The sequence below is a fragment of the Symphalangus syndactylus genome, chromosome 2, assembly GCF_028878055.3.
Source record: "Symphalangus syndactylus isolate Jambi chromosome 2, NHGRI_mSymSyn1-v2.1_pri, whole genome shotgun sequence".
Lineage (NCBI taxonomy): Eukaryota > Metazoa > Chordata > Mammalia > Primates > Hylobatidae > Symphalangus > Symphalangus syndactylus.
In genome coordinates, this window is record NC_072424.2 from 116,370,488 (window position 1) to 116,394,318 (window position 23,831).

The 23,831-nt window shown below is 41.2% G+C and overlaps 1 protein-coding gene across 2 annotated transcripts in view; it reads right to left on the reverse strand.

Annotated features, from left to right (window-relative positions):
- Window positions 1–19,821, reverse strand: part of NHSL1 (NHS like 1) — a 148,767-nt gene extending 128,946 nt beyond the window's left edge. Inside the window, exons 1-2 of one of the 2 annotated variants that reach the window (XM_063622618.1) lie at window positions 19,638–19,801; window positions 18,955–19,306 (exon numbers count right to left, since the gene is read on the reverse strand). In XM_063622618.1, coding sequence (XP_063478688.1) covers window positions 18,955–19,156 — 202 coding nt within the window. In that variant the 5' untranslated portion in view covers window positions 19,157–19,306; window positions 19,638–19,801. Of the gene's footprint in view, window positions 1–18,954 lie in introns of both variants that reach the window. The other variant, XM_055265374.2, reaches the window with a different exon arrangement.
- Window positions 19,822–23,831: the final 4,010 nt, after the last annotated feature.

Genomic DNA, 23,831 nt, shown 5'->3' on the forward strand with positions numbered 1-23,831 from the left:
TTTTTGTAAGAACCTTTAGGTCCTTCTGGTTTCATCTTCCCAGGGAAGGTAAAGATGAGTTTCCAAGTTGACCTGGGCTCTTGGCTTAGATAACCTTCCAGCCTCTTTTGGTTGCCCTTAGCTGTGGCAAGCTGCCTTGACTTCCACTGCTGTCCACTGAGCTCCAGTCTGTAACTCCACTCATTTCCTCAGAAGCACCGTGATACCTCATGAGCAGCAGTGCAGAAAGGAGATTTTACTATGGAACCTTGGGCTATTTATCCAGCCCTGATGTCGCTTCAAAGCATAGTGCCTACGGCTGAGATGTTTCTTTGAGACAGAGTATTCCTTGGTACCTTTGTAGTTGATATTTTTTCTTTGGAAATCTGACCTTTTAATCTACCTTCACACATATTACATCTTTCCAAAATAACTCCAATTGCACCATCCTTTCCCTCCAGAGGAAAAAAAATCATGTTTCTACTTATGTAAAAAACACAAGATAAGGATAAATCCTAAACTCCTCATGTAGCAAATAAAGGCCTGTCTGGACTTGTACTCAGTATTTTTTTTCCAAACTATTCTGGACGTATCCCATTAAGTGACCCCCTTGGTAAGCTCTGCGTCATATTCCATAGGGTCTTGTACCACTATTGTCTTGAATCAGGCTATTGCCCCCTTTGTCTGGAATGCAGCCCTTACCCCTATACTCTGCTTTTTACTTCTCTAAAGCCTCCTCTAACCATGCTCCTCTCCAGTAGCAGGATCAATCTCAAGCTTCCACTATGTCCCATGGCACTTTATTCACGTGGCTGGCATGGTATTACAATTCTGCCCACCCAATGTGAGTGTTCCTTAAAGCAGCAACTTGCTCATTCACACTTAACTTCCGGTAGTTTTCGGGGTGCTGGAACATGATATGTGATCCATGTTTGTTGCGCAGATATGTAAAGCAGAATTATTATTACTTTGCTGTTTCATCCAAAAGCAAATCATTAGTGGAAAGTATATAAAACCTAGATAAGACTCATAACCACCAGCATAGATTCCTATGAAAAGTCGTATCTTCCTTACAATTAAATAGATGTATTTTCCCTACACATGACAGTATTAAAACTCATTATTAAATGAAAGTCAGCGATCATTAATAGTTAAACTTTATGGTGAAATCTTTATAAACTATCATTTCCTTAAAGAATTAATAATCTGAAAGAGTCTCATTTACAAACACACAAACACAGATACCATTCTCTCTCCAGGCAACTTCACCACAGCAAACTCAGAAAGCAGTTTTTCCTACCCTCATTCTGCCTGGATTAAATATTTGAAGGATGATGGAAGTGAAAAAGGAAGAAAAATATTTTCTGGAAATATCTCTTACAAAAGAATTAACACCGGTATGTCCAGATGGAGGGAGGATACCGAAAGATGTCATAATAATGTCCCCAAATTCCCTTTCTTAGTAAACTTAGAAGGAACTGTATTACAGGAGAGAAAGACAAAACCACTGGAGTCTAAATTGTTTTCTCTTTGCCATTGCCACCATGCCTAACATATGTATATTATATTTCGGAGGGTTTAGGTTAAAGCACATAAAAATAACCTCATAGGAAAGATACAACAGTAGGTCCTTTCACGTTGTGTATTTCTTCAACGTGCTCCTTGATAAACTGACTTGCAATATATACAGATGAATGGGACCCTCCACCCACAAAAAAAGTCATTTGTATCATTTTCTCCTCAGCATCTGAGTAATCTGAGGAAGTAAAAACCATGACCAACCTTCAACTACAGAAACAGGTGCAACTCCTCCACCCACAAAATCAAGAATTATTCAAGTTCACATACCAACCAACGAGGTGGACCACAGTTCTGCCACAATGTATGTGTTAGTAAAACATAACCAGAGAGAGTAACTGGACTATAATTACTTTTAATCATCAAACAAAAAGATAAAATTCCAGAAGACATACTAAGATATTAAGAGCAAGGTATGCCAAGTTAAATGTCCAGGCTTCTGGTAACTTCTGCATAGATAATTGAATATATTATTCTAATATTTAATTTCTTTAAGGCCTACTTGTTTAAAATATTGTGTTTTAAAACCAACTAAGTATTTGAAAAACTCAAAGCTCTGTAAAGAACTATGGAATTTCTATAAAAAGGTAGTTTACTTCTGAAATTCACCACATTCACCAACTTTTGTCCCCCTTTAACCTTGTGACGACGTTTCAAGGAAGAAGCTAATAATTTCCCTTTCAACTGCCAAGCCTTCTGAGTCGTGAGGCAATTTGAAACTTCGGGAATAGTGAGTTACTTCAGGACCCATAGGATTTACAACGATAATGGTTTGAGGAAACCACAGCATTTAGGCTCCTTCAGTCTTTTTCCCTGTCTTTAAGAGTTTAAAAATAAGCAAGAAAATGATTCTTCAAATCGGCAGACCATCTTCAGGGGTGGAGTCTTGCCACGGTGCATGATAATCACAGAGTTACCAGAGCCACAGAGCACAGTGCGGCCCACGGAAACAGCTCTTCTGATCCTCCTCTTGATCATGCCGAACATGATCTGAGCCTTTTCCTTTTTTATTTTTGTTTTACCTCTCTCTTTCTCTTTCTCTCTAGCTTAAAGTCAATAAAGTTCTAGTAGAAGTAACTTACCATTCTGTTAATGGTCATGGCTGGGATTTACTTTGTGTTCTATTTTTATTTAATGCATCTTTGTAAACTCAGCTATTAACTATAATAAGTCTACAGCCACTCGAGAGGGAAAAAGTTCCAAGTCAAAAATAGAATGCTAAGTTTAAAGTTTTAAAATGCATCTATTGCTTTCGAGGCAGGTGTGCTTCTGACAGCTCTATTAAGTTACTCAACTGTCTCTAGGGACTTCAGTTCCTAACAAAGAAAGGCTGCGGCCTGGTGCCCTTGGGTTGGTTTTTTGTTTTTGTTTTCTTTTTCCTCTTTCGTTCTTTGAAAACTGAATGAATTCTGTACTTGTGTGGAATAAAAGTGACATGAGAAAGCCTGTTTTCAGGACTGGCTTTCTTCCCCCTTTGTCTTTGCTATGGTAAGTTGCTTATCTTCTGCACATCTGCTTAGAAAACTTTCTGTGTGATACAGAGTGAATAAGACGCTTCCAAAACCTGCTCCGTAAGGTCAGAAAAGGAATTTGTCACTTGACCCTCAAGGGCAGTCAGGAATGTCAAAATTAAAGAGACTAATAGAAAGGAACACACTCTCAATACCTTAAGAGGGGACAAAGGAATGTAAGGACATAGCCTCACTGGGCCCTGTTGGGTACAGGCCTTGAGCAAGCTAACTCACTTTTCTGCATTCTCCCTTCTTAGCTGCCAAACAAGGGATCAGACAGGGTATCTCGGAGGTTCCTTCCAGCCCTGACACGTTAGTTAGCCTTGTTGTTAAGCTAACTCTACTTGGATCCCTTCACATGTCCAATTTAGAGACTGTGTACAAATATTTACTAAAATGCTTCAAATGGTACCAAGAGAAGAAAATGTGTGGTCGTTGCTTCCATAAGAGCTCTCTCTAAATAATTACTAAAGTTGATTTCTCTCATTAGGTAAACACAAAGTCAGAATTCTTTGAGTTTTCATTTCATTAGAAAAGAAAGACATCTTTAAAACTGTCAACATCTCTGATATTTTACAACCAAAATAGAGAGTAACTATGTAAAGTACCAAAAGCTTTTCCTATCAGGAGTGAGACTCTTCTGTCAATTCTTCAATGTTTAGAGACTGAGAGAAGGAATAACAATGCTTTTGGAAACTATTTTTCTTTTCTCTGAGCCCTGTATTCTTGAATCACAGAATTTTCTGTAATCTCTATTTTCAATTAATTCAGGTTGCATTTAAACATTTTTGTAGGTCTCCTATGTGCAAATCAAAGTACTCTGAGCAAACACTGTGGATCTAAATGCAAAATGGGGATTATAGCATTTCAACACAAACTAGAAAAAAGTCACGTGAATTCTCTGTACTGGGATATTAGTGGTTCATTAACAAATTCATGGAAAACCAGAGAGTCAGATCAGCTTTTTCAGCCACATTTTATATCATTCCCATTCGCATTCATGAGGCTCAAATATCATTTAAAGTATTTGGCCAAAAATGTTTAGTAGAGTAGAAGTGGTTTTAAATAATTGAAATATGTCTTATCTTCACTATTTCTTGACTTTTTAAATATAGAGGATATGAACAAAAACATGAAATAGAAATCTGGAGGATGCAATTTCAACCAAATGAAAAATGAGTAAATAAACTTGGTGTCTAAATATCAGATGGAGAAAAGAGAGTGACAATCAACATGTTATTAGAGAAAGTGGTTAATGGTGAAGTCAAGGTTTAAAAGCATACTTGCTTAGTAAGTGAAACAAAGCAGTAGATGATAATCCTCCTTGAAAACTCAGAGTGATTTTTACAGGAGTGATTAAAATGTAATGTTTACAGAAAACACCGGGATGGCCAAATACAGTCACTAGTCCATGATGTTAACACAAACATGTACTTTATTCCACCGTGCCAAAACGAAAAGCCAACAGAAGATAAACATGTAAAAAACATAGTTACATATTAGAGTAACGTCCACTTATCAACGGATCATTTTTCTGACAAATTCAACCACTCAAAATATGGCAAAGAAATCAACATGGCCTCCAACCAGACAGCATTGCCCACAGGATTGTGGCTCGGGATCTCATGCATCTTCCAGTCAATACTGTTGCAATACACTGGGTTACCCAGACCCCTCACACAAGGTAACACATGAGCAACACCAAGCCAAAGAGTGGTGGGGACTACCAGAGACAGGCGCAAGTACACTGTCGAAAGAGAAAGGCTTCCAGCAAAAGTGAAATACAAAACAGTCACTGGAAGTTAAAGAACACTGCAGAGATCCATTTCATGCCAAAGCAAAGATCCCTATAATATTCAGCGGCCACCAGGGCATCACCAGATTATTACAAGGTCCAATGACTAGTCACAGTGACACCAGGGCATTAAAACAAGGTTAAATTGTACTCTTTGAGCAGAGTTGTTGAAGTGTCATGAAAAGAGTGTGGGACTAAGTCACGAGAAGTGGATTCAAATCCAGTCTATGCCAATTATCTCTATGGCTTCAGGCAAGTCTTAATATTGCAGGAACTGCTTGCTCACAACAAAAAGGGGCAATGCCACCTGTCCTGCCACTCCCACAGAACTATCCTCATGATGAAAAAAGACCATGCATGACTACTGCACAAACCATGACCTGTAAACAGGCTCTGGGTGTAGACTATACTTTAGAAAGATGTTCATTAAAAAATATTTTCAATTGTTTTAGAATTCTGAAAGATGAACGAGGCAAGCTTCTGTTATATGGAACTACAAATAAGTAAAAGGCATATTCCTCTAGTATTTTATACAAGTTAACATCTAGTCCATATGATCACAATTTAGAAAAGTATCTCTAACCAATTACCAGGGTTTTTTTTTTTTGCGGGGGGGGTGGGGTGCGGTTTGAGATGGAGTCTTGTTCTGTTGCCCAGGCTGGAGCGCAGTGGTGCGATCTCGGCTGACTGCAACCTCAACCTCCTGGATTCAAGTGATTCTCCTGCCTCAGCCTCCCGAGTAGCTGGGACTACAGGCGCCCACCACCATGCCTGGCTAATTTTTTGTATTTTTAGTAGAGATGGAGTTTCACCATGTTAGCCAGGATGGTTTCAATCTCCTGACCTCGTGATCCACCCACGTCGGCCTCCCAAAGTGCTGGGATTACAGGCGTAAGCCACTGTGCCCACACTTTTTTTTTTTTTTTTTCCTGAGACAGAGTCTCACTCTGTCGCCCAGGCTGGAGTGCAGTAGCACAATCTCAGCTCACTGCAACCTCCGCCTCCTGGGCTCGAGCAATTCTCCTCCCTCAGCCTCCCGAGTAGCTGGGACTACAGGAGCGCGCCACCATGCCCAGCTAATTTTTGTATGTTAGTAGAGACAGGGTTTCACCATGTTCAGGACGGTCTTGATCTCCTGACCTTGTGATCCACCTGCCTCAGCTTCCCAAAGTGCTGGGATTACAGGCGCGAGCTACAGTGCCTGGCCCCAATTACCAGTTTTTTACAGTAACTGTTTCAAAGAAAACACTACAGCCAGGCAGTAGCTCACGCCTATATTCCCAGCACTTTGGGAGGCTGAAGTGGGAAAATCACTTTAAGCTAAGAGTGAAGACCAGCCTGGGCAACATAGTAAGACCCCTTCTCTACAAAAAAACAAAACAAAATAAATTAGCCAGGCATGGTGGCAGGCCCCTGTAGTCCCAGCTACTTGGGAGGCTGAGGTAGGAGAATTCCTTAAGCCCTAGAGTTCAGGTTACAATAACCTATGACTGCACCACTGCACTACAGCCTGGACGACAGACAGAGACTCTATCTCTTTTAAAAAGAAAAAAAAGAAAAAGAAAACCACCAAAACATTGCTTTTGTTTTCCAGTTCCGACATAGGATCTCTGCTATGTACAGGCTAGAATCCAAAAATTGGAAGTTAAAGTTTTGGACTAAACTTCACAACTAATTTTCCCCTATGGGGGATGGACAGTAGGCTGGTAAGCATAATGACAGAGAAATCTACAGGATCAGGGCAGAAACTGGCCAGACGTTGCTATTCATGGGCTTTCCCTAGGGCCAGTGAGCAGGTGCAGGGAATCAGCCTGAGTGCATTAGCAGGCTCTTCCACACTGTCCGGCAGCAGGCAGCAAGGCTCCTATTGGAAATCACTCGGTCCTGCTGCCAACTTTCAAGGCTTATACACCAACAGGGTCCTGGACTAGGGGCACAGAGGGGAACTCAGAAAAGGACTTCCTATGGTGGGTGAATGCGTAGGTGGCTCAGAGTCACAAGCTGGGTTTTGGGCCAGATGGTTTTCTGAGAGGCATCACTACTCTACACTGTTTCTCAAAGTACTCCTGGTACACCAGGCCTTTCTCCAACACCAAGACAACAGCGGACTATCTACAGAAATTCCATCATAGCTTGTAACTTCTAAATATTGAGGAAAAAAAGCTATGTGATACACATGCATAATAATACCCTACTGAAAGAAGTGAAGTCTACCGAAAGCACCATTTTTGAGGGTCATAAATCAAGTAGTAAGTCAGGACTGACATTTTCTGTTTGATAACATAGAATAGAATAAACAGAGAAAACAGTATCATATGTAGACACACAGTAAAGGTAAATCATTCCACAAAGCGATTCCATGTACGCATGCCATGCATATATGCCATGTGTGGCATGGGAACCAATGTAAAGTGTATTTATTACTTTGGACATAAACAAAACTTTTTAAACTCTCTGACTTAAAAAATAAACTATAATTAAACTTTTCAGGCCCTGAAAACCCCAAAACACTCACACCATAGTTCCTGTAGGAGATTATTTCCCCCATTTGAAACAAGCAAGGATTCTAGAGAAAACTAGCTCAACTTTCTCAGAAACTAGAGAAGAATTTACTAATTGGATTTTTGTTCAAACCTTTATTATTAGTTGGAGTTGGAACATAACCTTTGAGATTTCTAAAGTCAGTGGCATAACCTTCCCCTGGTTACAGTGACATAAGAACACAGATCAACTGAATAAACCAACACATTCTCCAGAGTGGCGATGTAACCAAGGTCTGCTGATCCAAAGGAATGTCGAAGGACAGAAACCCCAACCTCGCCAGCTTCATAAAGCATCAACAGCACACAAATGAGACACAGTGGCTCAAAAGTGGCTTGCAAATGGAACAGAGCTAAGATCCTTATGACAGAACAACACTCAGGCATGCACACTTAAGGACAAAGAGTTGGACTTGGGAAGCTAGCAAGGAAAAAATATTTAAAACATCATTTTATAACGGGAATAGAGTGTGTTGAAGAACTCAGCAATGAAATGACTTTATGGTAGAAATCAAAGTTCTTTTTCCAGGAAGTCAGAGCACTCTATGTACTTTCTCCTGGTGAAAAACTTATGTAAATAAATAACTACCAGGCAAGATGATCACAGCAACCAAACTAAGCACCAGCCACAACCACCCACAAGGTAAATTCACAAATTGCCTTGTGTCTGCTTTGTAAAAGAATCCCCAACCAATCAAGACTAAGGCAATACGCACCCGTACTCAGGAAGGAATGCTGGTTTATCTCAGAAGGCAATCCAGAAACACCAGATACCCAGTTTCTGCTTTAGCTGAGGTGTTTCTAGTTACAAAGTGAAAGAGAAGCTTAGGGAATAGAGGCAAGGGAACTGAATCGACAATAAAATATACTTATTCTCATGTTCTCTAGTCAAGTTTATGGAAAAGACAAAACTCAGGTGATACTGTTTAAAGAAATCTCAACTGCTTGTGGCTTTTATTAATACTTGTGAGTTTTCCTTCAAGAAAGCCAACATATATTAAGCCCAAACCTGACAATTTACTTGTACCACTAAAATTATTTTAACCAGTGTATAGATTAGCCTTTATTCTTGTTCTATACTTTTTTTCAATAATGCACAAAAACTTATTCAGCTATGTCTTAAAACACAAAAACAAATAAACCTACAATACTACAAGTGTACAACTAGCGATGCAAGCAGCATAGTCAGAAATTTGACCAAGCTCCCACAAACCATGATTACTTAGGGGATGGGAATCCAAAAAGTCTTAGCTAAGCGGCGGCGGGCGGGGGGCGGGGGGCGTGGAACCGGATCAATATAGGAGTCATGATCTCTTCTTTCCTTATAGCTTATTCCCTCCTCTTCCCTCCAGGTTACTGCCAGCTTCTTCCATTCACTACCATTCCCAATACAGTCTTTTTCAAAAATAAGAGGGCATGAAAATGGGAAAGTAGAGTCCCTCTTCATTCCACCAACCCTAAAGAGCTCCCACTCTAGGAAACGCCTTGTAGGCCAGGTTGCTCCCGGTAACTTGACAATTCAAGCCATTTTCAAATTGACTTTGGGAAAGTGTCGCTCCCCAGTGTGAGTTACTCAGAAGGTTGCTTTATATCAAGTGTATGCAGCACGAGGGGTTCTCCAAACACAAGAACCCACGATGTGCCCGCCACACGAGGCGCACGCCCAAGCATGCACCCAAACACTAGAAATGAGCCCAGCAAATGATGGTATTGGTAGGAGAAGCACTGGCTGGGAGACTTGGCCAACAAATCCTCCCCCTACAACCACAGGGGGAAGATGGTCTCAGACAACTGCTTGCCTAGGCAAGCATTCACCATTTCTCTTACGGCCTAAATATCTAAAGCAAGATGCAGCCAGCACAGTAATGAATTTTAGCAAAAACTAAATAAATAAATGTTGGTTTAATGTCTATGATATCTACTAGTCAGTCATCAAATGTCAGCAATGAACTGATAGAGAATGCTCAGAGATGCTGAATTCAATGGAACAGAGAAGAGGTGTGGTACGGGCTGAAGAGGGGCAGACCACAGCTACATCACTGCAACCAGCTTCAGGCATCCCCAGCCTCACACCACACACATTTGTGTATATGAACAGTGTGTATGTTGATTATACATAAATGTTCCAATCACACTTATTAAGACGGTGATTGCCATAAATATAATCTTTAATTAAGGGGATTAGAAATACAAGGTAAAGACTACCCATAGTTCACAAGGCTAGAAAAAGTATAACTATACATTGGAAAAAATCACAGATGCCGTTGCTAAGGGAAAAAGTAATTATGAAAATCTGTGACTTCTCTTAATAAAGATACCCTAACATGGCCAGGTGTGATTGCTCATGCCTGTAATCCCAGCACTTTGGGAGGCTGAGGTGGGTGGATCACCCGAGGTCAGGAGTTTGAGACCAGTCTGGCCAACATGGTGAAACGCCATCTCTACTACAAACACAACAACAACAACAACAAAAATTAGTCAGGAGTGGTGGCACACGCCTGTAATCCCAGCTACTGGGGAGGTTGAGGCACGAGAATCGCTTGAACTCTGGAGGTGGAGGCTGCAGTGAGCCGAGATCGCACTAGTCCACTCCAGTCTGGGGGACAGAGTAAGACTCTGTCTCACACACACAAAAAAAGATAGCCTAACATGAAAATCTGTGATTTCATTACTACTTTTCCTCATGTGCCCATATAATCCCTTCAACCAGAACTTTGTCTTTTCTCGGTTACAACAGCCCCTAGATGACCTGGTTCTAACCCCTAATGCTCCAATCCCTTCTGCACACCATAACCAGAGCAGTTTCCCTCCAATACAGCTTCAACTGAGTATTCACAATAGATATTTACTTACTATCTGCAAAGTGCAAGGCACTTGAAAAAGACACAGGCTAGACTTCCAAGGGCTTCAAATCTAGGAGAAGTATGAAGCACATACTCAAATATTCTCAAAGCAGAGTATTTGCCCTTAAACCAAAAGTTATTAAGTCCTTGACGCCAAAACATCCTAGGTGCTTTCAATGTCATTTGAAGAATTATACTCGGTTCCCTGTCTCCCCACATCTGTTTCTCTGCCCAGTTTTCAGTTCTCTCTAATGATCTGACCCTTCCTTACCAAACCAACTATTGTTTTTATTGGTCACTTATGATACCCAGACTATGTTTATTAAATGAATGAACTCATGTAAAGTTTTAATAATAGTGTCTCATCATGGTAAACATTCACTAAATATTAGCTATTGTTAAGCTTATGGATAGGTCGACTGATTCAGACATGACTTTCAATTTAGTATTTTAATCATTTCAGGATTTGATGTCAACACTGAGATACAAATTCCTTGAAGGATTACGTAAAGGAAGTGATAGGTTCCACTTGAGTTGCTAGGTTATACAAGCACTCCGAAGACACTTCCACAACTGGAAATTCTAGATAATAGCATAGTCTACACTAGGATAAAGACATTTTTTGACTCAACTGACTATTGATAGTGAAAAGATTATCAATCCAATGGCCAGTATCATTAAATGCAATAGATCGAATTTGTAGGCTTACAGCATATCTATAAAACGAACATTCATTTATTCAATAAATAAATTGTACCTGCTACTGGTATGTATGTATGATGAATAGGTATTAGCCCATTTTACAGTGTGGAGGAGAGAGTGAGGAGGAAGCACAAGGAGGCAATGGGGTAAGGGAAGCAGAATGTATAGGGCTTAAGAGAGTATTGTCAAGGCTTAGCTATTCAACAACTCCCTGCAGAAGGAAAGCACCTGAGGGGTTTCAAGCAGTGAAGTTACATATGACTCATATTTGAGGTTTAACAGGATCACTGAGGCTGCTAGGTTAAGATCAGACCAATTGGTGGGGAGGGGAGCGGTGTATACAAAGGTGAAAGCAGGGAAACCAGTTAAGAAAAGATTGCAGTAGCACCATGGAGCCTCTTCTTATCAGGCTTGGCATCGTTAATTCCATATCTCTCTGTTCACTAGAGCCAACTTTACTAATTGGTCAAAACAGCCCTGATCAAACTTTTTTTTTATCCAAAGTGATTGATACATGCATAGTTTGAGTGAAGCAACAGAAAACACCAAAAGTATGCCATCGAAATTATGTTCCCACAAACAGAATCCTCTCTTTTATTACACTCAAAAAAGTCCAGAGTTGAGAGCACCGGTAATAAGCATATAGTGCTACCTATAACTTGGACTTCTGAATGGTCTTCTGTCCTCTCTTGCTGTCTCCACTCTTGTTCCCCTTTGATCCATCCTCGAGTCTACACTGTTTCTAAAGTGATCTTCCCAAAACATAAAAACAGGCTGGGGGCAGTGGCTCAAGCCAAGCCTGTAATCCGAGCACTTTGGGAAGCTGAGGCAGGTGGATCACTTGAGGCCAGGAGTTCAAGACCAACCTGGCCAACATGGTGAAACCCGTCTCTATGAAAAATACAAAAACTAGCAAGCCTAAGCCAAATTCAGAAAGTATTTGCTTAGCATATTAGCCTGTGCACAAAGCACCAGTTAACCGAGTCCCAGATGTGTTAAGTTTACCCATTCAGCAACCATTTATTCAGCACTTAGCCTTGGGGATTAAAAAAAAAGATAAGATTGCGTCTCCATCCTAAAACAGGTCACGGCTAGTTCAAGACACAGACAAGTAAACAAGTAAGCATAATCCAGTGTATGATAAACACGATTAGAGAGGAAATGAAGAAGGCAGAGAAATAACATAGAGACAAGAGCCATCAGCTCTGCCTGAGGATGTTAGAGAAGACTTCACAGAGTTTTAAAGCGAGTCTAGAAGGGTAAGTAGGAGGTCAACAGGCAGGGGAGGCAACTGGAGCACCCTGGCACAGGGAATAAGAGTGAATGGGAGGTGCTAGTTTCTGGAGTTGTGAAAAAGCAATGAGTCTGTATGCTAGTTCTGCACGGGAGAGGATGGCGGCAGATCTCGTAAGGTTTCACGCCATGTAAAGTGATGTGGGCTTCATTTTGTAGGCAATGCGGAGCTACAGAAAGGTGATCCAGTTGTTTTTATGGGTTTTTCTGTTTTTTTGTTTTTCTGAGATAGAGTCTTGCTCTGTCACCCAGGCTGGAGTGAAGTGGTGAGATCTCGGCTCACTGCAGCCTCCACCTCCCAGATTCAAGCGATTCTCCTGTCTCAGCCTCCCAAGTAGCTGGGATTACAGGTATGCACCAATAAACCCGACTAATTTTTGTATTTTTAGTAGAGACGGGGTTTCACCATGTTGGCCAGGCTGGTCATGAACCCCTGAGTTCAAATGTTCCTCCCACCTCGGCCTCCCCAAGTGCTGGGATTATAGGCTTGAGCCACTGGTCCCAGTTGGTTTTTGTATTTTAGGAAGATCACTCTGGAAACAGTGTAGACTCATGGATGGATCAAAGGGGAACAAGAGTGGAGAAAGCAAGAGAGGACAGAAGATCATTTAGAAGTCCAGGTAAGAGCTGATGAAGCCTAAACTCTATGAGGACGGACATCTAGGTGCAAACACAGCAGACCTTTAGGAGATTAAACTGAAGTATCTGATAGAAAATACTGTAGTTTTCAAAAAAACTCTAGGCTTATAATCCCAGCATTTTGGGAGGCCAAGTCAGGAGGATCACTTGAGGCCAGCTGTTCAATTTCAACCTGAGCAAAAGAGAGAGACCCTATCTCTACAAAAATAAAATAAAATAAAAAATTAGAAAGGCATGGTACCCTGTGCCTATAGTCCTAGCTACTCAGGAGGCTGAGCAGGGAGGATCCCTTGAGCCTGGGAGTTCAAGGTTACAGGGAGCTATGATTATGCCACTGCACTCCAGCCTGGACAACAAAGCAAGACTCTGTTTCTAAAAAAAAAGCAAGCCAACAAACCCCTCTAATTTGACAGAACACGTTATAGTTAAACCAAAACACCCTGAAATTACATGGAAATATATTTTACAATAATTGCATGAGACATAAAAATTAACCCTAAATAATATGCAGGATCTTTTAAAATTATTAAAAGCAAACTGTTGGCCGGGCGTGGTGGTTCGCGCCTGTAATCCCAACACTTTGGGAGGCTGAGGTGGGCAGATCACCTGAGGTCAGGAGTTCAAGACCAGCCTGGCCAACATGGTGAAACCCCATCTCTACTAAAAATACAAAAATTAGACGGGCGTGGTGGCGGGTGCCTATAATCCCAGCTACCCAGGAGGCTGAGGCAGAAAAATCGCTAGAACCTGGGAGGCAGAGGCTGCAGTGAGCCAAGATTGTGCCACTGCACTCCAGCCTGGGCGACAGAACAAGACTCTGTCTCAAAATAAATAAATAAATAAAAGTAAACTGTTCACAAAGATCAGTTTCAAAGAAGGTTTCCGTAACTTAGCAGAGACATTTTAATGGAAAAGAATACAGGTTACTCACTTCCAAACCCAAGCCCTGAAAATAAGTTGCTTCTTTTTATCACTCTTAAGATACTTTTCATAATTAAAAAAAAAGATTTTTCATAATTTAAATGCCTCTTCTCAAAACAAATGTACAAAGTTTTTAAACTAAAAAAGGAAGGATAGTAGATAAAATATTATTTAAATCGAACTTCAACAATTTAATTTGCAAATAAATACATATTACAATAAAACAACGCAGTGAGACAACAGAGTCCCAACTTCAGAAGAAAAAATAATAATAATCAAAGATCAATAAAAGGCAGTCTCAATGGATGAGATAAAACATTAAGTGGTACTGTGTGTTTCTTTCACAGAGTGTCAAGTTCAGTAGGAAGTAAGAGGAAAACCATGACATTCACTGATCTCTTTTGTTAAGACACGAAGGTAAACTTCCTTTGGCTATTTTTCCAATATATGTAGTAACCCTCGGAATAAATAAAACTTAGTGATCTTGTTTCACTCTTGAATTTGTGATGCTACTTGACAATATTTGTCAATATTTCCTAGGTTTTCTTAATGCCATAAAGAAGCTATTTTTTATGGAGGATTTTTTTTTTGGTTTGAGACCTAGTCTTTATGTTTGTTTGGTTTTGAGACCTAGTCTTGCTGTGTTACCCAGGCTGGAATGCAGTGGTGTGATCTCCGCTCACTGCAGACTTGACCTCCCAGGCTCAAGTGATCCTCCCACCTCAGCCTCCTGAGTAGCTGGAATTACAGGCGCACATCACCACACTTGACTACTTTTTCTATCTTTTGTAGAGACCAGGTTTCGTCGTGTTCCCCAGGCTGGTTTTGAACTCCGGGGCTCAAGTGTTATGCCACTTCAGCCTCTGAAAGTGTTGAGATAACAGCCATGAGCCACCACGCCTGGCCCAGGAAGCTATTCCTAAATCCCACCAATTTAAGGATTTTATTATCAGAAATAAATTCACAGCTATTTACATGGAAACAGGATCTTGACTTTTGACCTAGCTACTTTTGGTCTTTCATGTCATTTTTCTCCACTGTAATATCTGGTCATTAGTAATCTAATTATGTGCAAGGATCCTGCTTTCTGCAACTATTTTATTAGGAGAAAAACTGGGATGAAATTACTTTAAATAGATCTAACTCCCACACTCAAAAATTGATTATCTAGTATATGGATTATTCATTACCCTTAATACTTAGTATGGCCATTCTCTGGCCATTTTTGTAGTGGCTGAGAAGGGAGCACACTGACATTCAAATGATTCAAAGCTGGTAACATTACTAGTCTGTACCATAAACTCCAGAAGGAAAGGATGAAACATTGTTTAAAGCAGGGCTTTGCACGTCAGTTACCCTCTCTATCTGCTGACCTGCCAATACCAGGATCATCAATCACGCTTCTGCCCAGCTAAATGGAGAGCTAGGGATACAACAAAACAAGCTCTGCTCAATGACAGGACGGACACTCCATTATGATTCCACCTCTTTTAGTTTTATTTCAGTGAGCAAGAAAGGGAAAGCACAGAAAAAATACTACTAGTCATTAGTTTTCTTCAAGGACCTTCCACAGTGCTGGAAAAGCCGCAGGTACTCATTAAATCTTGGTCAGTTAAATGCTAACAGTTAGAAGACCATGCAAAACATGAAAATGTTCCAGATGAAGTTTCTTTATGTGGACCTTCTCATCTAGGTCATCGTGTTGCACTTTTTCACAATTATCCTACATTTTCTCTTTAACCCTCCTGCTTTAGAGGTCTTATCTGCTTCTCCATTTAAGCATGAACTCCATGACTTCAGGGCCTGAGTGCTATCTTTCTTGTATCCTACACATAGTATTCAGTAATGATTCCACCAATAAATGCTCTTACAACTTCATGTGAAAAGTTATGTATTGCCTTATCTACCACTGCATTCCACTTTTTTTACTATAAAGAAGATACTGATTCACACCCTTGATTTGTATGGCTAATTAAGTCAAAACATCATCTATTACTGTAGTGGGTCATATCATACTAAGAATATAAGAATTGATCATTGCTGTTACCCAAGTCATTCTTACGTCTCTGAGTATAAACGGGGATGGGATTCAAGAGAATTTTGAAACTTGTAGTGTGCTGTCAAACATACATACAAAAGAAAACATACAGATGCTTACTGGTGGCTGCTTTGGAACTATCAGTATGTATCTTGTAATTACTTTTTAAGCTCAGGAACAGTAGTCTAATCAGAAAATGCATAATAGTAGCTTCTAATCTTATAAAAAGATTCTCAAAAGAAAAAGAATATCAAGCACTATAATTTTATCCTTAGTTTCTTGACATTAAATCATAAAGCTATGGGTTTGTTGTACTGAAAGATATCCATAAGGGTAACCACTTAAAAACTTTATTTTGATGTTCCTGATAACAATCCAGCAGAGAAATTCCCTATTAAAAGGGAATTTCTGTTTCAGAAATTGAATGTGTGTCATACAACACACTATCCACACTGATGGTAGGAGCTCAGCAGGCTAATGGTGCAAAGCATACCTGGAGACAGCGGGCAGGGAACAGGCAAGCAGCATGGCCTGGCAGCAGCTGCTGGAGGGGAGGGAGAACACCAGGAGCTGCAGAACCCGACCCCCGCCAACCAGAGATCCCGCAGGAGGACCACTGATGCGAGGCTGGTTACAGTTGCCCTGCGTCTAGCTGTCACTGCATGATGGTTGTGTGTGTGTGTGTGTGAGAGAGAGAGAGAGAGAGACAGAGAGAAAGAAAGAGAGAGCAAGAGAGCGGGGAGGAGGGAGAGCAGGTTTTTGGCAATCTGTGTAAATCAAAAAATGTTTATGTAAGTTAGGGGGGTTGCAGAATAAATTGAAAGAAAGGTGGATTAGGCTGTGCGTGATTTGGTCAGAGAGATATAAAAGATGCTACACATTCCCATCAGACCAGTGTGTCTCCCAGTGCATATTTATTTGCAACCAAATCCTAACATGGCCATTGGGCATTCTTAGCATTGACTGATAATCCTTGCTAGAGTTTCAGCCTATTTGATGCTTCTATGAGAAAACTTCATTTCTGCATAATTTTTCTTGAAGACTTTTCCTCTTTTGATCTGCTCGCATTAACAAATGTCACTTCTGTATTTCTCCAACGGAAGGAATTGTGTGGAATAAAGATCAACTGTTATAACATGCCCCTGAGACAAGACGTCAAAGTTGGAAGCCAATTTTCTTTTGTAAGTCAAATGCAAAAACAGAATATAATGCCATGAATTTTGATGTATAAGCAGCTTTTTAAGGATTCTTTCTGACACCGTATGTCAAAAATCATATTATTCATGCCCAATTATTTAAAAAAAACACACACATAAACTTACACCCTGTATTATGCTTCCATTTATCTTCATGAATCTACTGTATCCCCAATTCCATTAACGGATAAAGGGCACAATCTTTTATATCGCTACGTAAGCAAGTCCTCCCTTCACAAGTTGCCCCGTCCTTTACAATGACTTCTTTATTTTCCACAAGTCACGTGTACAGTATTTGCTTTATTTCCCAACTAAAACTAATACACACAAATTCAGTCTCTGTTCCTTTAATGCTAATTCAGATGAAGCATCTACAGTAGAAACCCTACAGCCTCATGCTCACATGTATACAATCGTTAACAGAGACTTGACAGTGGTTGACTGAAAGTCAAACAAGTCCTAAAAAGCAACCTTTGGCAAAGCCCAAAGGAAACAAAACCATACCCTCTTGCAACCACAGCACTACTGAATCCACCCTCCAAGCATTTTTGCTTCAAACATTACAACCCAATCATTTACCAAAACCACAGCTTATTCCTGAATTAGAAAAGTAAAGTTCACGGACTTACTAAACTATACAACTCCAGCCAGAAAGTACAAATGCCTTTTCTAAGCCTGGCAATCACAGAGCATTTGAACTGAAAACCCACATTTTTAAGCTCAGAATCAGTGGCTCATTGTTGATCACCTTATTGATATAATAAACAACTGATATCTTCAAAGATTATTAGCTAGTCCCTCTTGTGCCATAGTTTAATAGACAAGAACAAATAGTTTACACACACATTCACCCTGAAGAAGGGCTGCATTAACGCTCAGCCTGTGCGATATAATTACTATACTCATAAGCACGTATTTAGTTGATTCTCTCACGTTTCAGTAGTTTTGCTTTCCAAAGCAGGGGGAAGCACAGGTCCCTGAAAGACTCCAGCAAGGTTTCTCTTGGCACAAGAATGTGATAAACAGAGAAAACACAATCACGCAGAATGTCTGGACTTGATTCCTTTGTGATACTTAAATAGCACTCCCCTACTGGGCTTTGCCCACTGCACCAAATGGAGAAACCATTTTAGAGCTTAACAATTCAGTCCCTACACACACTAAGAGGAAGAACTCAGAAAATCTAAATGTAAAATAGGGGTGTGTTAAGAAATATTGAACTGTTTCCCTCTCTCCCAGCAGGACTCGCACTTTTTTTTTTCATCTTGGAGGCAAAACATGTTAATCCTGAGAACAGAGCCAACATCGGTCTGAAAAGAAACTTGATAGAAATCTAAAAACTCTGGTTAAAAGAAGGAAAGGAGAAAGAAAAACAAAATCCAGAAACTCCTTGGGACTAACATATCAGGGTTAAGCCCCTTGCGTGTTCATTTTCCTTGATGTCACAGCCCAACACCGGTTTAATTCAAGCATTCATGTAATTCATCAATCTTAGAAGAAGGATGCAAGAAGACTATGTACGATTCCCGAAGTTTTTCAGTGCAGTTTCACAAGAGCTCCACGTTCTAGCCCCAGATTGCTATAAGGGCAGAAGATTCTCTCTAGCTAGGGTGGTGGTTTATCATTGAACTTTTCACAAGTCACATGAGCATGTGGCTCTGATGGAGGGAGGGAGGCTGCCGAGAACAAATAACAGCTACTTTATCTTTCTTTGAATGATACAAGATACAAGCTCAAGCTGAGGAAGAGCATTTTTATTTTAGACAGGTAAACAAATGATGCCGAATTCCAATACAAAAACAAACATTTCAAAAGAAACTCCTAATGGGGGCAAAAATCATGAAGGGGGAGTGATAGACACAAAGAATTCCACATAACAAACTTTTTCAAATGTTTAAATTTTTTAAAAATCGAGTCACCTTTTCTGGGCTGGGCTCTGTATATCCAGTTTTCGTCATCCACTTCCACCTGCTGCCCACAAACCGAGAGCTCTCCATCACTGCGAAACAGCCTCTTTGTCTGCCTGGACAAGGAGGAGAAATTTATCCAACTCACAGCACGTGAGAGAGAACCGGTATTCGGCTTGAGTCTGAAGGAACCTGAAGAGCCTTCCTTTTTCATCTTCTTTTCAAAATCAACTAGAGACAAAGAACAGCCCAGCAAACAAAACGCCGGGTTTCTTGCATTGGCCCAGGTCCTCTCCACGAGCCTGCTGTTTCCCTCTTAGACAACGCTGACAGTCAGGCACCGCATTATCCAAAAAGACGGCTTCTGTGTCACCCAATTAAAAAGCAAGGGAAAAGGAGGGGTTAAGAAAGAAAAGAAAAATGTTTTACCCTAGCCACACTGTGGACTCCGTTTCTAGATCCGCGATATCCACAGCCAAAAAAATAATAAATAAATAAAAGTATAATTTAAAAAATGAAGCAGCGTGTTCATTTCAGGAGCACTTGTCAGGACTTTGCAAAACACAAAGCCAAGGGACCCCGACTCTTTGGCGTGTCCCTAGCATCCCAAATTGTAATCCTACTCCTCTTCTGGGCATCTTTCCCCACCAGGGCAGAAAGCCAGCTGTCGGTTGCAGAAAGAAGTAACTCCTCACCCTAGAGAAAAAGAGTCAGGGTCAAGCCAGGCACCCAGTTTACAGTTCACCCACACGGTCACTTGGGAGAAATCAAAGAGCTCAGCTCACTCGCCCCAGCACAGGGCAGAATCACAAACCGCCCACTTGCTCTCCTTTCCGTCTGTGAAGCGCTCGTTCAGAGCCGCAGGACTCCGCAAACAATAAAACTGGCTGCGTGGCTATTGCTTGGATTACAGAGCAAGCACTCCTGCGAAAGACGATAGGCTTTCCCGACACCAAAGGCACCTCATTGGAGACAGAAAACCCCGCCTCTCCATAGTCAATACTTCAGTGGCAGCTCAAACTTCTGAACTTTAGCGCAGCTAGGGGTATGCAAGTCTGTGCAGAATACAGACTTCTGGGCATAAAGAAAAAGAACTTGATTATGAATTATCAAACAATACTTCTGAAACTATAATTTTGAGAAGAGGGTTAATACAGTAGATAGATGATAGATAGATGATAGATAGATAGATAGATAGATAGATAGATAGATAGATCGATCGATCCAACATTCCTAGATAGATTTAGGAATGTCCATCATTTAAGGAAGTATATTTCCAAAGAGAATATAACAGACCCGGCTATTCACTCCCAGCTTCCAGCAAAGGTGAAACGCAGCCATTATTGTACCTGTTATTGTCACTCCTGCCTGTCACCAGCAGCCAGAGTGTGGGGCTGAGGATTCTCCTCTGCCCTATCACTGGGAGCCCCTGGGGGTTATTCCTCTCCAACCTTGAATGATCATCCTATCACAAAGAGTCATCAGAGAGCTATGCTAGTGGCACTTAGCTGCAGGCTCTAGCCCTGAGCCTCCTCTGCAAACTATCTAGAGCCACAACTTGCAATGCATTTGGGTGTAGCATTTCACCCAAGCCTAACTTACTGCAATTCCATGGTCCTAGGGGTGTTAAAAGTCCCTGCAACTTTCCATCATAGAGACTTGGGTCGGCATCTCCTTCTCCCAAGTGTTATTTGGAGTAAGGCACATAAGCAACAAGTAGAGAACTAGGTCTGTAGCACTTTGCTTTACTCAGCATCAATCAAATACATTAAAATTAACAAACTGCAATAGAAAATAAACTGATTAAAAATTTTAAAACCAGGATTTTGCATCATACATCTACTCCAATTCACTGAGATTTTAAGAAAAAGGCTCTACAAACTTACTGGGACAGGAACACTTGTAGAAGAGAGTCGGAAGTTCCACAAAGTGTTCCTAGGATAGGCAGTTCATATTACACCATGTAAATAATGACAGAGAACAGGTACTACTAAGGGAGAAGCTACAAAGCAGCCTCAGTTTAAAAGCTAAAAGAGTTCTTGAGATCACGTAGTTTAAACTCCTTGATTTTCAGATAGGAAAGCTCAGGCCCAGAGAAAGTATGCTCATATCCAATGTCACACAGAGAAGTCAGTAATGAGGACCAGGCTGCATCCGACACCACTGGGATCAGAGATTCACACACTTACCAGGGATGCTTGCTACATCCCCAAGTGCTCTGGGCCTGTTTCAGTTATTAATTGGAATAATATCTCCACTTTGACTACTATTATTTTTTTTTCTTTTTTTGAGACGGAGTCTCACTCTGTCGCCCAGACTGGAGTGCAGGGGCATGATCTCGGCTCACTGCAAGCTCTGCTTCCCGGTTTCACGCCATTCTCCTGCCACAGCCTCCCGAATAGCTGGGACCACAGGCGCATGCCACCACGCCTGTAGAGACAGGGTTTCACCGTGTTAGCCAGGATGGTGTCGATCCCCTGACCTCGTGATCCACCCGCCTCGGCCTCCCAAGGTGCTGGGATTACAGACGTGAGCCACCGCGCCCGGCTGACTACCATTATAAAGGCAAAGGTAAAACAGTTGTGCATAACGCCAGTGGCTAACATCAAATATCCACTCTCTTCTTTCTGAGTAGAAAACACTGTTTGAGAGTCTCAAAATATAAAAGGAAAAGTAAAAAAAGACCATCTCACCAGAGAAATCCATTAATGCCCCAAATGCTGTTTACCATTTCACTGGTTCACGAGACCCCCTGCCACACATCTGTGCACACTCAAAGGAGCCATGGAAGCCAAACAGTGAACACAATTCTCTTCTCCCTACTCTCTACATCCTGCAGCTGCATTTTTAATTTAAAAATATCTGGCCTAGCACAGTAGCTTACGTCTGTAATGCCAGCACTTTGGGAGGCCAAGGTAGATGAATCGTTTTGAGCTCAGGAGTTCAAGCCCAGCCTGGGAAACATGGCAAAACCCTGTGTCTACAAATAATGCCAAAAAAAAAAAGAAAAAAAAGTCAAGTCAAGCAAGGTGGTACTTGCTGTGGTCCCAGCTACTCAGGAGGCTGAGGTGGGAGGATTGCTTGAGCCCAGGAAATCGAGGCTGCAGTGAGCTGTGGCTGCACCACTGCACTCCAGCCTGGGTGAGAGTGAGACCCTGCCTCAAAATAAATAAATAAAAATAAAAAATTATATATATGCTTAAACCTTGTGTGTTCTTCTTTTTTTGGAGATGGAGCTTCCCTCTTGTTGCCCAGGCTGGAGTGCAATGGCACAATCTCAGCTCACAGCAACCTCTGCCTCTCGGGTTCAAGTGATTCTCCTCCCTCAGCCTCCCGAGTAGCTGGGATTACAGGCATGTGCCACCACGCCCAGCTAATTTTGTATTTTTAGTAGAGACGGGGTTTCTCCATGTTGGTCAGGCTGGTCTCGAACTCCCAACCTCAGGTGATCTGCCTGCCTCGGCCTCCCAAAGTGCTGGGATTACAGACGTGAGCCACCGTGCCCAGCCCAAGTGCTGTTTTTTATTTACCAGAAGTGTTATTTAGCGCTCTCCTCAACTCCCCCTTCATGGAGTGTGCATACACACAGCAGCAAAGGTGAACTGGTATCATTAGTAACTGGCATGTTTTCCTCCAATGTCCCCATCCCTGTACACTTCAAGGAAAGGGTTAATAGGAGAAGCAAAAGGAACATTTCCTGCCAAGCAGCCAAAATGATAACTAGTCCATTCAGGGACTAGACTCATGACTCTCCCTCAAAGTAAGTGCCCACGTGTGCCAGATTTTCAGAAACCGTGCACCCACAAATCATAAGACCTAGTGATATGTTGCATAATAACCAATTCCCTGTCTACTGGCTAGTCCATAATTCTGTTATATTGGGCCTTGATTATTAAATCTTCATTTATCTAAGAAAGTCAAATAAATGAACTACTTTTACAAGTGGATCAGAGTTCCTGTCGGTCAAGAGAATATAATGGTTTAAATCAGCTTTGTAGGTAATAATTAGATCTTAACTATGCATATTAGATATATACTCTAATTAGCTTAGAACATCCTAAGTGGGTTTCTTAAGAAGCTACTATATTTACTCAAGCTATATTTGTTTAGTAACCACAATGAACCCCACATTTTAGTTATGTGGATTATCAACCCAAGAGCCATACAAATCAGCCCCTCCCAGCAGCAGGGCCAAGGCTACTTTGTGCCAAAAGCTTCCTGTATATTATTGCTAATCTTCACAATAACCCTACCATGAAAAAATCTCTACATTTATTTATTTATTTATTTATTTATTTATTTATTTATTTTGAGGCGGAGTCTCACTCTGTCACTCGGGCTGGAGCGCAGTGGCACGATCTTGGCTCACTGCAACCTTCACCTCCCAGGTTTAAGCGATTCTCTTTCCTCAGCCTCCCAAGTAGCTGGAACTATAGGTGTGCACCTCCATGCCTGGCTAATTTTTGTATTTTTAGCAGAGACAGGGTTTTGCCATGTTGGCCAGTCTGATCTCAAACTCCTGATGTCAGGTGATCTGCCCACCTCAGCCTCCCGAAGTGCTAGGATTACAGGCATGACCCACCGCTCCCCGCCTGCAAATCCTACTTTTACAGTAATTGGTTTTTAAAAAAAATAACTTCAGCTATAATCTTCAAAGTAATGAAAACATCTTAATGTAGCTATTTTTCCCCAAAAAAACCTACATTAGACTGCCTTGTCCCCATGTGAGGCAGACGTGCTGAACAGATTTTATCTGCCTTCCTTACCATGCTGGGCTGCCCCCTCCCCTCTGTCAGGCTGTCAAATTCGAACTTCTGCTGTCATCACATGTGCCAATAACTGCTCCCTTCCTACCACTTGGCCACTGCTGAGCTTCAGGCCTTAGGAAT